This window comes from Vicugna pacos, chromosome 13 (assembly GCF_048564905.1).
Source record: "Vicugna pacos chromosome 13, VicPac4, whole genome shotgun sequence".
NCBI lineage: Eukaryota > Metazoa > Chordata > Mammalia > Artiodactyla > Camelidae > Vicugna > Vicugna pacos.
The window spans coordinates 48,927,447-48,942,429 of NC_132999.1; the positions used below are offsets into that span (position 1 = coordinate 48,927,447).

General features: G+C 47.6%; 1 protein-coding gene across 2 annotated transcripts in view; it reads right to left on the minus strand.

The window, feature by feature from the left end:
• Nucleotides 1–1,378: 1,378 nt before the first annotated feature.
• Nucleotides 1,379–14,983, minus strand: part of ARID1A (AT-rich interaction domain 1A) — a 66,747-nt gene continuing 53,142 nt past the window's right edge. The window contains exons 10-20 of one of the 2 annotated variants that reach the window (XM_006196825.3): nt 14,860–14,969; nt 13,555–13,764; nt 10,672–10,879; nt 9,374–9,506; nt 9,023–9,198; nt 8,510–8,660; nt 8,285–8,425; nt 8,106–8,202; nt 6,739–7,630; nt 6,247–6,377; nt 1,379–4,462 (exon numbers count right to left, since the gene is read on the minus strand). In XM_006196825.3, the coding sequence (XP_006196887.2) occupies nt 2,729–4,462; nt 6,247–6,377; nt 6,739–7,630; nt 8,106–8,202; nt 8,285–8,425; nt 8,510–8,660; nt 9,023–9,198; nt 9,374–9,506; nt 10,672–10,879; nt 13,555–13,764; nt 14,860–14,969 (3,983 nt within the window). In that variant the 3' untranslated portion in view covers nt 1,379–2,728. The remainder of the gene's footprint in view (nt 4,463–6,246; nt 6,378–6,738; nt 7,631–8,105; nt 8,203–8,284; nt 8,426–8,509; nt 8,661–9,022; nt 9,199–9,373; nt 9,507–10,671; nt 10,880–13,554; nt 13,765–14,859; nt 14,970–14,983) is intronic. The other variant, XM_015240216.3, reaches the window with a different exon arrangement.

The window sequence follows — 14,983 nt, forward strand, 5'->3', positions numbered from 1 at the left end:
TAAACCCCCGACCTCAGAGAACTTACATTAATTACAGTGGAAGACAATAGGTAAGTACAATATACAGTAAGTCAGATGGTAACAAGTGCTATAAAGGAAAATAAGGCAGGGGAAATAAGGGATATAAGGCAGATTGCTATTTTAAATAAGATAGCCAGGGAAAGATTTACAGAGATGATATTTGAACAAAAACCTGAAAGAAGTGAGGACTTGAGCCATGCAATTATCTGGTGAAAGAGTATTCTGAACAGAGGGGACAGTAAGTGCAAAGGTCCCAAGGTGGAAATAGTCCTGTATGGTGGAATGAGCAATCGGAAGAGAGAAAAGGGGACCAGGGAGAACAGCAAGATAACTGAGGGCCTCACAGTTCATTAGAAGGATCTGGACATTTGAGTGAAAAGCACTGAAGGATTTTGATTTTAGGTTTTAAAGGGAGCATTCTTGTTGCTATGTTGAGAACAGGTTCAACCAGGCGAAGCAGCAGCAGGGAGGCCAATTTGGAGAGTATTTCAAGAGTTCAAGAAAGATAGGATAAAGTAAGCATCTTGAACTACAGTGGCAGTAGTTGAACTGAAGATTATGTTTTGAAGAGTGATAACACTTCTAGATACGGAAATGAAAGGAGTCCAGGATGTTTTTGGCCAAGCCAAAGCAACAAGTAAGTTGCCACATACTGAGAAATCTACAGAGAAGGGGGTTTCTAGGGGAGGACAGGGCATTTTAGCCTGGGAATGTTCAAATTAAACTTCCAAGCAAAGATGTCAAGAAAGCAGCTGATGCTCTAATCTGGAATCAGGGGAGAGAGCCAGTCTGGAGAAATAGACGGTTTAGTTGGAGGCTGCCTCCAGATAAATGGTTGTCTTACTCTTAAAAATTTCTAAGGAAAAGACCCTCCCTTTGCCAACAATTTCTAGAGTATCACCAATTTCTTTGGCTTTATCTCAAGAGCCTAACAAGCTTTTTATGCCTAGAACTTCCTCTTGCAGATGAAATCATCTCAGAGGTTTTCTTAAATTTAGACTTATACTGTGGAAAGTCAAGTGGAATACACTGCAGAAATGACAGGATCCAGGAAGCTACCATTTAGGGAGAGAGCATGTCAAGGGAGATTTGCAAGAACAGGACCAGTTCCCCAACATCCCCAAAAGGTCAAGCTTTTATTTTTTTTTAATATTTTAATTTTTTTTGTTTTTTTTTTGTTTTTTTGTTCTGGTGGGGGTAGGTATTTAGGTTTATTCTTGATTTTATTCTTAGAGGAGGTACTGGGGATTGAACCCAGGACCTCATGCATGCTAAGCATGCACCCTACCACTTGAGCTATACCCTCCCCCCCAAGCTTTTAAATAGTTTGAAAACAATAAAGAGCCTTACAAACGTCTTACCAAGATTTAATGTACATTTATTCTTAACACGTGGAACATATAGTATAAAGATTTCATACTGAATAAATGATATTCATTAAGCCAAAAAAGGAAAAAAGGAGGAATTTACATCAAGTTTTAGCTACATTGTTTGAAATACAAATATGCAGATTTTATCACTGAAAAAATCTCAATTGTGTTTCTTCATCAGGAACTTCAACTGAACCTAGAACTTTTTCACACCTCGATTAGAAAGAAAACAAAACAAAACAAAACAAAAACCCAGAAAAAAATAAACTATAAGTTGATTGGCTGCTGAGACAGCAAGGACTTTTTACAGAGACCTGTACAGCATCACGCCAAGAGGGGCGATGTCTGGCAAGAGATTAAATAGCTGTGTCTCGCTTTGTGCAGGTCACCAACTTGTTAACTCGTCATACTATAAAGGGGTAGCTGGGAGAGGGACCAAACTGTGGGGATCCAAGGGTATGTGCAATGTACAACGTCATATATATACACACGTGGCAGCGCAGTCGCTGCAGCTAAAGGTTAAAACCAGTTCTAAGAGGTGATCTCAGGGTTATTCATACAATCAAGGAGGAGAGAAAGAGGTCAGGGTGTTGTAGGTTCACACATGATACTTTGGGGGAAAAGCCTTTTTTTTTTCTCCTCAACGTTTAACTAAAAACATTTTTAAAAACTACAGCTTGCTGCTGACCCAGCATTTTCTCTTGTTTCCATGTGAGACATTATTATTACAGTATGTTTACAGTATCAGGTGTACAGTACAGTACATGAAAGGGTCTACACTCTACTGCACAGGCCTCTCCAGTGAACAGGGTCTGTCCACAACTGCGAACTTCTCGGCTCCTGCAAGATTGTGAATGTACAACAATAAACCACACACAGTTCAGCAGTCACCATTTTTGTCCTTCAGGTTTTTTTTTTTGTATTTTTTTCCTTTTTTTTTTTTACCATTAAAAACAGTTATGAAATGTGGCATCCCGTTGATGCAAGGACCGGGAAAGCCATTTTTATTTTATTTTTTTTTCCCCAAACTCACTGTAAACGACAGTAACTTTGGTTAAAATAAAAAAATCTTCTATGTAGGCAGAGCTTTGTCTTTTCAAATAGGGTAGGGTCCTGAGGGGGATAAAGTGAGGACAGGGAATAGAAAGGTAAGAGGGAGGGAGGGGGGAGGAAGAGGAGGAAGGAGAAACAGGAGAAACTTTTTTCCCAAGGGAGAAGCTGGACAGCACAGGGTAAACTGGATTCTGAGGTGGTTTTGCATAAATAAAGGGCAACAGTCAGTTTCTAAGTTCTCCACACACGCACACACACACAGGGAGGGAGGTGTCCCACGGCTGTCATGACTGGCCAATCAAAAACAGTACATCACAAATGACTTGTGAAACCAATGAGTTCATCAACGGTGATACCGAGATGTCCAACAGCCGTGACTCGTACAGCGTGAACTCTGAGTGGTTCTCGTCCACCTTGGCCAGGGCCAGCAGTGCACGGGCAGCCCGTCGCATCATGTCCACACTAGTTGGCTCAAAGGGCGGGTTCTGCATGTGGAGCAGGCTGGCTTGGCTCTGCTGGAACTGTGTGGCAGCAAGACTGTCCTCCAGGAAGCCCAGGAGGTTGCCGATGCTGCCCTTCTGCACTGCAATGGCTCGGGCTGCCAGGCTGTCACCCTGTGCCAGGTTGGCCAGCAGTACTACGGCCATCTCCCGGCATACCGGGTTCTTTCGGTCACTGAGGAAGCGCACCATGGTGCTATACAACTTCTCCAGGCGGCTGAAGGGGGGCGTGGCCAGAATCAGGTCCACATTGTTGTCCTGGATGCTGAGTTTGCTGAGGGTTTCCAAGACCAGTCTCTGGGGGGAGAGGACGGCGTTGGGGCCCAGAGTGGAGAAGGGGTCCTGGGCTTCAGCTGAAGGGCAGACTGCCCAGTGTAGGAGTCCGTCCAGGACAGGCAGGCAAATGCTCTCAGGGTATGGGGAGAGGTCCAACTGCCCCGAGATGTTGGCAAGCGTGACCAAGGTGTTTTCCCGAAGCATCTCCAAGCAGTCCCACCACCACTCCACTTTGTTGCAGCTCACCCCTTGGTCCTGCTCCTCCTCCTTCTCATAAGTTAGTGGTGCCTGCTTCCGTTCTGGGTGCTTGTGGTGCAGAAGGATCAGCTTGCCGAGGATCAGCAGCAGCCCCGGGTGTTTGGACATCTCAAAGTCGTTGCCTGGTACAAATGACAGGCTTCGGATGGTATTGGAGACACAGACGCAGCGCTTGGCAAGGGAATCCTGCCAGTCCAGAAGGGTACACAGTGGGGTCTCATCTTTACTGTGGGGTTCATCCTCTAGGATCTTGATGTTCCGGTGGCTCTGTGCTGGGCTGATGCCAAATGGAAACTTGTTGCTTTCCTTGGTGGCCTCTACACTCTTAGCTCCCTCCTCGGTCAACGTGCTAGACCGGGTTGACAACATGTCATCCATAGTGGCTGTGATCCGTTTTTCTGGAGGGCCATCAGGTGGGGGGCCCTCCTGCTCTGCTGTCCCTGGTGTACCTTCTACCGCTGCATACTTCCGGGTGACTGGTGGGCAGGGCACATGAGGCCGGGTAGGCAGCAGCTCTGTCTTGCTCTCAAAGTGGGTCTGGATATGCTCAGTGGTGTCCCCCCCACCAATCCGCCAGTGCAGCAGGCCACTGTCAAACTCCTGCACACGCCCAAGCTTATCTGAGCAGTCCACCACAAATGGGTCATTCTTCTGTACGATCTTTACTGGAAGCTTGTCAAACTTACTAATCAGTTTCTCCTCACTATTCTCTGGGGCTGCCTTGTCCTTGCCCGAAAAGGCCATCTCTTCATCATTTTCAATTACTTCCTCCTCCTCTTCCTCCTCTAGTTTAGGACCTAGAAGGTCTTCCTCCTCCTCCTCCTCCTCCTCCACAGGGGCTGGACTAGACACTTTGCTGTATCTCCCAGGGTCCAGTAGTGTTCTCTGTCCTGGGTCACCCACCTCGTACTCCTTTAAAATGCCAAAGATCTCAATCAGGCAACGTCGGAAGTATTCCACAAGGAGCTCTAGCAACCCTGGGAGCTAAAAGAGAAAGAACAGGAAACAAATTAAGGGAGAAAAGTGAGCTAAGAGAATCCTTGACTTGAGAGACCTACCAAGGTCATCTATCTAATCTCCCCCACTTTCCTTCTAAGTCAGACATCTGTATCACAGAGAGAGTCAGAGTTCTCCTTTCCCAAAGGCTCTCCACGAGGCAAGTCGTTTAAACTCTCCTCTGCCTAGCACAAAGTTCTTCCTTCCGCCCAACCTATCTTCACACAAACCTGCAGGATGGAAACACTGACCAACAACTCTGCATCTCACCTACCAGTGCCACTCATCTCTCAGACTTTTTCTCAACAAATTTCTGCTTTTCTTCACCAGGCCCAGTTTCCTACCCGTTGGTCACTGTCACTGTCCCTTTTAAGACACTCTCTATATCCCACTGCCAAGTGGAGCCCAAGCCTAGGCATGGTGGGATGACACCTTCCAACATGAGCTGAGAGAGGGAATTAACGGTGCACAGATGTTCATCTGCTCTCTTCTCCAAGCTCCCCAACATTCCAGGAGGCTGTACCTCTCTCTGTGCATCATGCAATGTAATGAATAGGATGAGGCTTAGGTTCTCCAAACATTGTTCCAAGCTGGTGCTAGACAGACCCACATTCCAGCTTAGATCCTAGATAGGCCATTTACCCCTAGAAGAAAACATTAACCTCCAGTCTGATTAATCTCTGGCTGCACAGTACAGCAGAAAGGAAAAAACAGGGCTTTAGAGTTAAAAAGATCTAGGTTTGAATTATGACTTTTCCAGGAACTATCTGTTTAACTTAAACTCTCTAAGCTGGAGTTTTTCCATCTTTCCATTGAAAATAATGGAAATTCCTAAACTTTACAGGGTTGTTTTGAGATCTAAATGGAGTATGTCAAGAGCCTGGCTTACAGAAATTGCTCAGTCAATATTTGTCCCTTTTCCTTCTAATAGGAGGCAGACTTTTGAATCAGAAAGACTCTGCTAACAGCTGTGTGAACCTGAGCAAAGTTAAGACTCTGAGCCTATTTACTCATCTCTAAGTGGCCACATCTGCCTCAGAAGGCTGTTGTGATGATGACACAAAAGAAATTATGACAGACCTAGTACAAAGCGAGGGCACAGTAAATGGTAACTATTAATAACAATGCCCCCTAGTTTCAACTCCTTGATAGACAGGTTGGTAGGTACTGAGGATGATAAAAGAAACAGCAGGATGGTGCAGAAGAAACTCTTCCCAGCTGAGAGAATTCAAGGTGCATGTCCTGCGGAGAGAGGGTCTGGAAAATCATCTCTGCAAGGTCATCATTAACACCCCTCCACCCTCCGCCAAAGTGCACCTCTGTACACCTCCCACTCTACAACTTAGGAAAGTGGGATCAACAAAGACCTCTTCTGTTCAGAGTGGATGAAGAAAGAAAGGGAAAATAAAGAACCTGCTCTGGTCACTAATATAGACCACAGGTTCTTCTTGGTAGTCTAGAAAATAGTGTCTTCACTATCATCAACAGAATCTGCATTTCTTACCAATACCAAAATGTTTCTCCTAAATTCTCTTTCAAGTTAATCCTGATTAACTTAATTACACAAATTATTATTGTTCTCAGTATTCTGGGCCCATGTCCAGAGGCAAAGTACTGGCATTGAATAAAAGTACTGGCATAGAAGGTATCACAGAGCAAGTGATGGAGAGACCAAGCTGGCCAGGGATGGCTTAATTCCCTGTGTCACTTAGCACCATCGACTTCAAGAAGATCCCAGGCCCTCTCAATCCTCCCCCGGCACCTGTACTCACCTGACTGAGGTTGAAGGTCATGATGCTGTTGTCATCATACAGCAGGATGTTAATGGTGTCTAATGCCCACGTACTCTCTGCCAGCAGCCCAGACTTGAGGGACATCATTACCCGCCATGCCTCTGGGGTTCCTGAAATAAACCTCCATGTCGTCCATCCACCAAACCCAGGTTGGCTGGAGCTCCCCACCCCAGAGCTGGCTCATCAGTCAGGCTACTCTGAGAAGAACACATGGCGGGAAGTGGTTCCCATCTGGGAGATGACACACATCTGCCCCTCATGGCTTCTAGGCTCTGTTAGGACATCATGGCATGGCGATTCCTTTAGTAAAGCCTGACATCAGCTGATTTCTTCCTTACCCAAAGTTCTTTGCTCTATTTTAGTCAACACTGGACCAGATTTTAACTCATCCAGAACACCAGGATGGAGACAGAACAATGAACAAGATGCAAAGGGGCAGATTAAGCAACCTAGTCAGGGAGGCCTCCTTACCGATGTCTTTCATTGTGAGCCGCCTCCTCTGCTTCAACACAGGCTGTGTGGCTTCAACAGAGCCAGGTGGGAAGGTGATGTCCCGCCGAATCATAGGGGGCTGCACAGGGGTAGGTGCTATGTGCGAGGCAGGTACTGGGGGACCTGCCTTCTGCATCTTCATCCCAGAGTGCAGGAATGGAGACTTGCTAGGAGAGGTGCGGTTCTCCATTGGCCGGGGCAGGGGAGCAGGGCTGGATACCTGAGGAATGTGATTCTGCATGCTTGGTGGGGGCTGGTAGTTGGATGGAGGGGGCCTTGTCATGGGAGGCACGGGGGCAGAAGGACCATATGGGGGCTGGCGTGTGCCATGGGAAGGCCATGGGCCTTCATGGTTGGCCCTCTGATCCGTGTGCAGCATTTCATCTGTTCGGTTCACTCCATGATAGGCAGGGCCTTGGGGGGCAGAGCCTGTGCTCTGCCTGTTGGCGTAATTGTAGGTCATGTCATTACGCCCCTGCCACATGGTGCCCTGCTGAGCAACCTCAGCTGATGCCTGTATGGGGCCGCCCATCATTTGCGGTGGCATGTTCTGCTGGGCATTGGAGCCGGGGGGTGCTGAGACACGGTCTCGGCCAAACTGGAATGGAAACTGGTTCTGGGGGCCGCCTGCTGGTCGGCGCTCAGTAGCAGCGGCGGCAGTGGCAGGATAGGCGTTGCCATACTGGTTGTACACATCTTGCTGAGGGGAAGGCTGAGCAGCTTGTTGCTGGCTGGCAGGCTGGGGCTGGGCTGGGGGCAACTGCTGCTGCTGGGGCTGCCCCTGCCCCGTGCTGTATGGCACGCTGTACATCTCCCCTTCGTGCCGCTTGGCAGGAGGGCCATATGTGCCATCCATTGGCCGCTTGTAATTCTAAGACAGGGACAAGCACAGGGGAAGTTAATATTCCGCACTCAGGGACACAAGATCCACAGCTGCCAAGAGGGCTACACTAGACACTTGCTGGGCTTACTTCTGACCCTCTAGAAGAGAGGACAGAGACTCCAAGGGAACAAAGGAGTCATCTTTACAAATTATCTTTTCAAGTTGTTTCTGAAAGCAAGAATCATTCTTTATTCCTCTCTCGCTCTCCCATGCTCTAAGCAGAAAAATGTGGAGAAGTTCAAAAGTCAAAACAAGGCCTGTTTCTAACCCTTTTGGAGAACTAGAGACTGGACTAGACTTGAAACAGGGAAGAGTGAGGACTTGACTCACAAAACTGGCTATTAGAGTGGGAGAACACCACCAAAATATCTAAAGCAGGCTTCTTAGACTTCTCAACTTAGTTTTCTAACTAATTGGCTCTCAGAAGGAAACTGTGTGTCAGCCCACCCACTGCCCTCCTCACCTGCTGCTGCTGCTGATACATTGTGGTCTGCTGGCTGGGGAAGGGGCTGCCGGAAGGGGTGCCTTGAGCGGAAAACTGATTGCCATAGGAATCATGTCTGCAGAAAGGAAAGAAACAGGATTAGGGTGGTAAGCGGAAAAGCTCGAGACACAGAAGCACTGAGACCAGGCTTTACTCACCGTTGCTGCTGCTGCTGCTGCTGCTGCTGTTGGGGGTAACGGCTAGGAGAATACATCCCCGAGTCTGGGTTGGAAGGCATGAGATTCGGCTGTGGGGCTCCAGTGCCCATGTTTCCCTCGGGTCCTATTCCAGGCTCCGTCCTAAACAAAATTGGAGAAGCAGGTTGAGTAGTCCCTGACAGCTGTGGGGTGCTAGCGTGGGACAGGAGCGGGGGCCATGCTTACCTCACTCTGTCATAAGGACCTCCATAGGGATAGTGCTGTCGCGGTCCCATCGCCACATTTCCCAGCCCAGGGCCGGCAGCTCGACTATAGGGGTCCCCCATCCCGCCGTTGGGGCCCTGCCCTGAGGACATGAAGGGATCACTCCCTGGAGCTGAGAGCAAAAGGGAAAGCAGTGAGCAAACTCGTCAGTTAGCAGGCCTAGCAACCTATACCTTGCTTGCCCCAAAGACCCAGGCCCTCTTCAGAGCTCAAGTTTGTTGCAACTGTTTTCCTGACAGGTTTGAAACAGAGATCTAAAGAGGCCCCAACCAGCAAAGTACACATACTTGCAAAGGGGTGACAAGGTGAGGCCAGGGAGAGGGAGACATGAAAAGAGGATGAAGAGGGGTGGTTAGGTCCAGAAATGCCTTATCTCAGAGGATGGCTTGACAAGAACCTCAAACCACTCTCAAGATATCCCCCCATTTCCCTGGCCCTGTCCTCAAGGGTGTAAGGCCAACAGCAATTGGTCACCTTTCCTCATGCTGCCATAAGGATCCTTATTTGGCTCATAGGACATGCGCCCCATCATGTCAGAGGTATTCATACTGGGCTGGTACCCAGGGTTTGGAGTCATGGAATTCCGCTTCTGGAATGTGGGGTCACTTCCATCAGGAAAGGCATCCTGGATCCCGACAGAATTGCTCCTGCTCAAGAGTGAGAAAAAGCGAATTAGACCCCAAAGAAAGCAATTCCTCTGATAATGCAAGGCGCCTGGGAGTCACTGGCTGGGCAGGCAGAGCAGGGACCACCCTGAGCTGCACAGGAGCACATTTATTTTTGCTCAGGATCCCCCAAACCACCTGCCTCTGCTCCTAGCCTTACCTCATGCCTGGCAAGGGGGGGATCTGGCTGTGTGGTGTGGATGCTGGAGTTGGTGGCTTCAGGTCTCCTCCTTCTGCCATGGAACTGCTGGTTGACTGAGGTGTCTGTGGCCCCTGCATTGACCCTGATCCTGCTGTGGAGAGAGATGTAGGATGAGCAGGAAAGGATTTAACTCTCTCAGAAACACACAAATGCCCTGGGATCTCTTTGAAAAAGATCGCTAAGGCTAGAGCTGGGGTTCTTTAAACCTAAATCGTCCTCCTCAGCAGGGGATCTGCAAGGCCAGGTAATAAAGAAGGCAATTTGAGGGCTCCAGCACTCCTTGCTGCTTTCATATCTGGAGAACAGGAATGGTATGGTGGCCATCAGCATGCTGGTGAGTCCTTGGGTCTATGTCAGCTTCTCTGACTACTCTTTACTTCCCCAAGGACCTATATCTAACCTGTTAAACCCTGTACACAAGCTGGTACACAAGCTCCCAGTCAGAGGCCCTGGAATGCTGGCTGGGAAGGCTCCATCTTGCCCCAAACCTGCAGAGCACTTTAGGAGCCTAGGAACTCCTATTCTCAAGCATCCAGTACAGTATCACCACTTAGGTTTGAAAGTTCCTTTAAACTGATGAGCACAGAACTACCAGTAATTAATATTTCCATTAGTTACCATTCCCAGCAGCAGATATCCCACTGCTTAGGCCTCCCCAGCTGATGAGTCATCTCAGGCATTCATTACACCCTCAGAGGTCAACACCAGGGCACATGTGTTTACACCCACCTTCTAGGAGCTCTGGCCTTCTTTCCTCCCCATGCCTGTCCAGGCCCCATCCTCCTCTCAGAAAGGAGGGTGGGCAGAGGCACTCCCAGCAGAGAGTTCCATTCATATTCCCTCCCCACCCCCTCCTTCCCATTCATTACCATCTCAGCTCCCTGGGGAATTCAGGGTTCTGTCTGAGCTGCATTCTAAGGCGCTGACATCAGTGGGCCAAAGCTCCCAGATGGCCCTGCCTCACTGCTATTTGTCAGATTTCCCTACTCCGCTGGTGTCCCTCCCACTTACTAGTTTACAAACACTTGGCAAGATGCCAGGTGCACAATGAAAATTAAAACTTAAGGGCTGCTGCAGACTACCTCCCAAGGGAGTTGCCACTGCCCACTCTTTAGTTTGCAAACCTGTTAAGTTCTGAGATAGGACAGGGCAGGGCACACACCCCTGGTGGCAGGCACTGGTGAGTAAGGAGTCTGGACCCTTGAATGCTACCCTTGAAGGGTAAGCCTTGATGAGGCTGCTCACCCAATCCTTACCAGGAGAGGGAGGCTGGATCTTGGGCTGGGACTTCTTGGAATCAGCAGCTGCAAAGATGTCTGGGGGAGGGTCTTCTCCCCGTTCAATCTTGCACTCAAAGGCATAGAGACACTGGATGTACTGCTTTTTTAAGGAGCTGGCAGCACTGCTTGAGGTGCCGACATTGAGGTTGGTCGCAAGTTCCCGCCATTTTTTGTTCTTGTTGACCTGCACAAACAACCAGAAGATTTGGGGTGCATCTTCCATCTGGTTTTCCTGCCCACAAACCCCAAACCTCATACCCCATGAGGCTACTACGTATTCATCTTGTGAAATCAGTTCTCAGTTAACCACAAAAGTTAACCTCACTTGGTGGATAGTCCACAACAACGAACATTAAATTCATGGTTTCCCTCTACCCCAGCAGGCTTTATCCACAGATCACTGTAACTACCAGACAGTGCTTATTCAAAATGGGGCAAACTTCACATCACTATCAATCAGAGATAACAGAATTCAGAATGTATGGGCTTTGCTTTACACAAGTGTACTATTGAAAAATGATGTGCAGATCACCATCAAATCAAAATCATATTTTAAATGCACTCATAAAAACTAACACCTTAAGGGGGAGGGTATAGCTCAAGTAGTAGAGTGCGTGCTTAGCATGCACGATGTGGGTTCAATCCCCAGTACTTCCTCTAAAAAGTAAATAAATAAATAAACCTAATCACTTCCCCACTCCCCCTCAAAAAACAAACAAAAAAACCTAACATTTTATAAAATGGAGACCTTTGGCATTATCAACGACCACCCTACTTGACTTACTTTGTCAAACTGGTGGTTTTCATATCTGATTTTTTCTTCAGTGTGGGGTTCCTTGCAAATTTGACATTCTGTGTCACTGCTCCCTGCATCTCAGTGACATATAACTACAAGCCCCTCTCCCTCACCAGTCGCTGTCTTGATTGTCCAGGAGATGCTTCAGGCCCCTTGACTTCTTTTGTACCTTCCCAGTGGCCAGCCTATAGTTCTGCCTCCTTTCCTCAGCTTCAGAATACACTGATCAAGACCAGTCCCCAATCCCCACAATTAGTCTTTCTGCTTTAGCCAGGCAGGTCTCCTTCTTCATGTATTCTTATGTTTATTCATCCACCATGTGGTAAGCCTGTCTCTCAAGGGCTAGAAAAACTGGCTTTCCAGTCCCAATCCACAAGGAGTTCAATGTTTTGATACCTGCTGATCTGGCACCTGTGACACCAGAGAGAAGAGTGATGAAGAAGCAAAGAGAGGAACAACCTAAATGGAGGGGAGACGACCAGGAACACTTCCTAGAGCAGGTAACATCTGAGCTGACTCTTGAAGGTTGGAGGCAGCATTAGTAGGGTATATTCCAGACCCTTTCCTATCTCCATGCCATCTGGGCCAGTCAACTGGCTTGGCCCCTCCCTCTACCTAAACCCTACTAATCCTTCAGAAAAGCTCACGATTCATCTTCTGCTTTCTTGGCACCTTCACAACCTAACTTATAACAGCACTCTTTCTCCTCTGAACTGTCTTTAGAGTTCAACCACATCATAGCATCTAAAAGGATAACAGCCTTTTGCAAACTGGAAGACAGACCCAAGCTTTGGGATTCCTTCTACACCTCATCCTAGGTCCAGTGAATCCAGAAACCTACGTAATCAAAACTATTTTAAACCTAACCCAATGCACCCCCTTTCCCTACAGGTAGGAGAGGACTATGAGAACTCAACATCAGGGAGAATGGCAGGAATGAGCCGAGGGTCACCTAAGAAGCCTTCTATGGCTTTGCTTCCCACGCCAGTTATGTGGCAGTGTGCACGTGTCTTGTTACGTTTTGTTTTCCTTTGTGGGGGAGGGGAATAAAGCCTAAGGGAGAAGGAATTCATAACTGACTGCTGGTTGGCTTCATTCCAATCATTTTCTTTTCTACTGGTGACAGCTGTTTTCCTTTTCTGATTTAGAAGGTTTGTAATACAGCCCTCCCCACCACACCTCCCCCTGAGCTCAGCCACAAACTCAGATCTAATAGCAGGCTCCTGGTAATGACTACAGAACATACACAGGAGGAAAGTTTGCAAAGCACAGTGTGCTGTCTGCCAGTGTTGCTTCACTTGTTTGCATCCTGGGCTGAGTGTAAAGCAAAGATGTAAGGTATGAGGACGGGGAAGGCTCACGATGGTGGTCAGTTCAGAGGTTTTCAGCAGAGGTTAATCCATTCACTTAAGTCTCCCATACAGAGTAACTAAGCACAACTTCCCACCTACTTCTTTCATAAACTATTCCTATTAAATAGCTCCTGAAATCCCACTTCCATTGGGAAGCTTCTTAGAATGAAAGGATCAACAACTACACTGGCTGCCCTTGTACCATCTTGCAGGCCAACTTATGTGGCAGAAATCTTTCTACCAGCTTTGCTTATTTCTAGTTTCTGACAGTCTAGCAGGGTACATACTGACCCTCCCTTACAAATAAGAAAAATAGGGCTCAGAGTGGTTATATACCTTAATTACGGGCCACACATTGTGTGCTAAGAAAGAATTCAAAACCAGACCCATGTCTCTGAACCCTGCCCTTGTCTACTATGCCAAACTGCCTGCCATGGAATCAGAATGCCCACTGACTTGTTCTATTTTTGCTCCCCAGGGGGACTCTGGACACACAGTAAACTTAATGTTAATACTTCATACTACCCACAGAGGTGTTAGCCTCCTCCCTTTGCCTTATATTCTAGAAGCCCCGAGCTCCCTGGTCTGTCAGTATGTAACTCAGCAGGAGAGGGTGATATGCCTGTGGGATGCATGGTACCAGTGAAGCCACTGAGTACCTAGAGAGAGACTTGTTGAAACCACAGGGGAAGCCAGGTGCAAGGTACTCACCTGAGTCAATCCACCAATCTCCTTCACAGACACATAGAGGCGATACAGGTCCAGAGGTTTCCTACCCACAGCAGGCAGATTTGTCATGCCCATGGCCTTCTCCTCCGTGAAGGCCAGGTAACGGTCCACCCACATCTTCCTTTCAGGCTCACTACCCAGCTCATACAACTTGGTGATCTTCTCATTGGTTGTAGTAGAAGAACTGGATTTCTGGAAGGGGCAGGTCAAGAGTCACAGGAACTGGTCAGATTCAAAACCTATGCTAAGGGTCTTAGAAGTCCCTTGATTAGGGCAGTGGTAAAGCTTCTTATTCTGGGTTGGTCACTAACATCTGCCCCTGCCTTCACAAAAACCAAAAGGGAGCTAGACCGTCCTATAAAGGAAGGAAGCTAACACTGACTATACATTATGAATTGAGTGTTGTGCTAGATGCCTTTACACATCAGGTGTTATAAATTATTCTTCCCTTATAAGACCCTTATCCACCTGACATCAATGTCACTACTACTCCCACATTACTACCCAGGAGCCTGGACACACTTTCATAGACTATTTCAGATAACTCAAGAAAACTCAAAACATGATCTCAAGACAATGGACTAAAATGAAAAGAAACTTCCTTCTCTCAAGAAAGGAGGAGTCTCCCACCTGCTTGAGTGGCTTTGGATATTACCCTAGCCAAGACAGGAGGATGACTAAAGGGGTCTGGAAGTCAGAGGTGAAGGTCCACAGGAGGTGGCAGCTATGATCTTTATTTCCTACTTTATAAGATAGGGAAAATGAGGTATGACAAAGGGTGGGACTGTTTCAAATGACTCTAATACTGGCAGGTCCTCAGAATGCCAACAGATAGCACACTCAGGACCAACCTACAGAGAGGCCAAGGACCCAAACTCCACCTGCCTCTTCTCCCCCTTTATAGAACATAGGGCACCAACCATTCCTGCTATTCTAAGTAAGGTCCAGGAAGGCAAGAGTAACTAGTTGCCCATGATATCCATCATCTATCGGTGCATGAGGACAGGGGTCACAGTTTCAGAGTGCACTGTACAGAGAATTCTACACTGCAGATCTGGCATTTCTTCCGTATCACACAGCTGTGAGAATGTTGTTATTTACATTAGGATCCCTTAGTCTAACTCAAACCTGGGATCCTTCATGGTAAGAAGAGGCAACAGCAGCCTTTTCCAAGATTATCTAGTCGGTGTCATAAACGTCTGGAATCTAGTCACCCTCTTTTATCATTCTCTTTTACCTATCTTTTTATGAGACAGAAAATTGAGGCATCAAGATATACAGCATTACCTTGGATTTGGATTCTGTCTTGGGTGTCCCATCGGCCTTGTTGTTCATTTTGGTGGCTGGAGTTAACTTGACATCCCCAAGGCCCATCATCTCTGGGCTGGCTGCCATTCCTATAAGAGAAAAA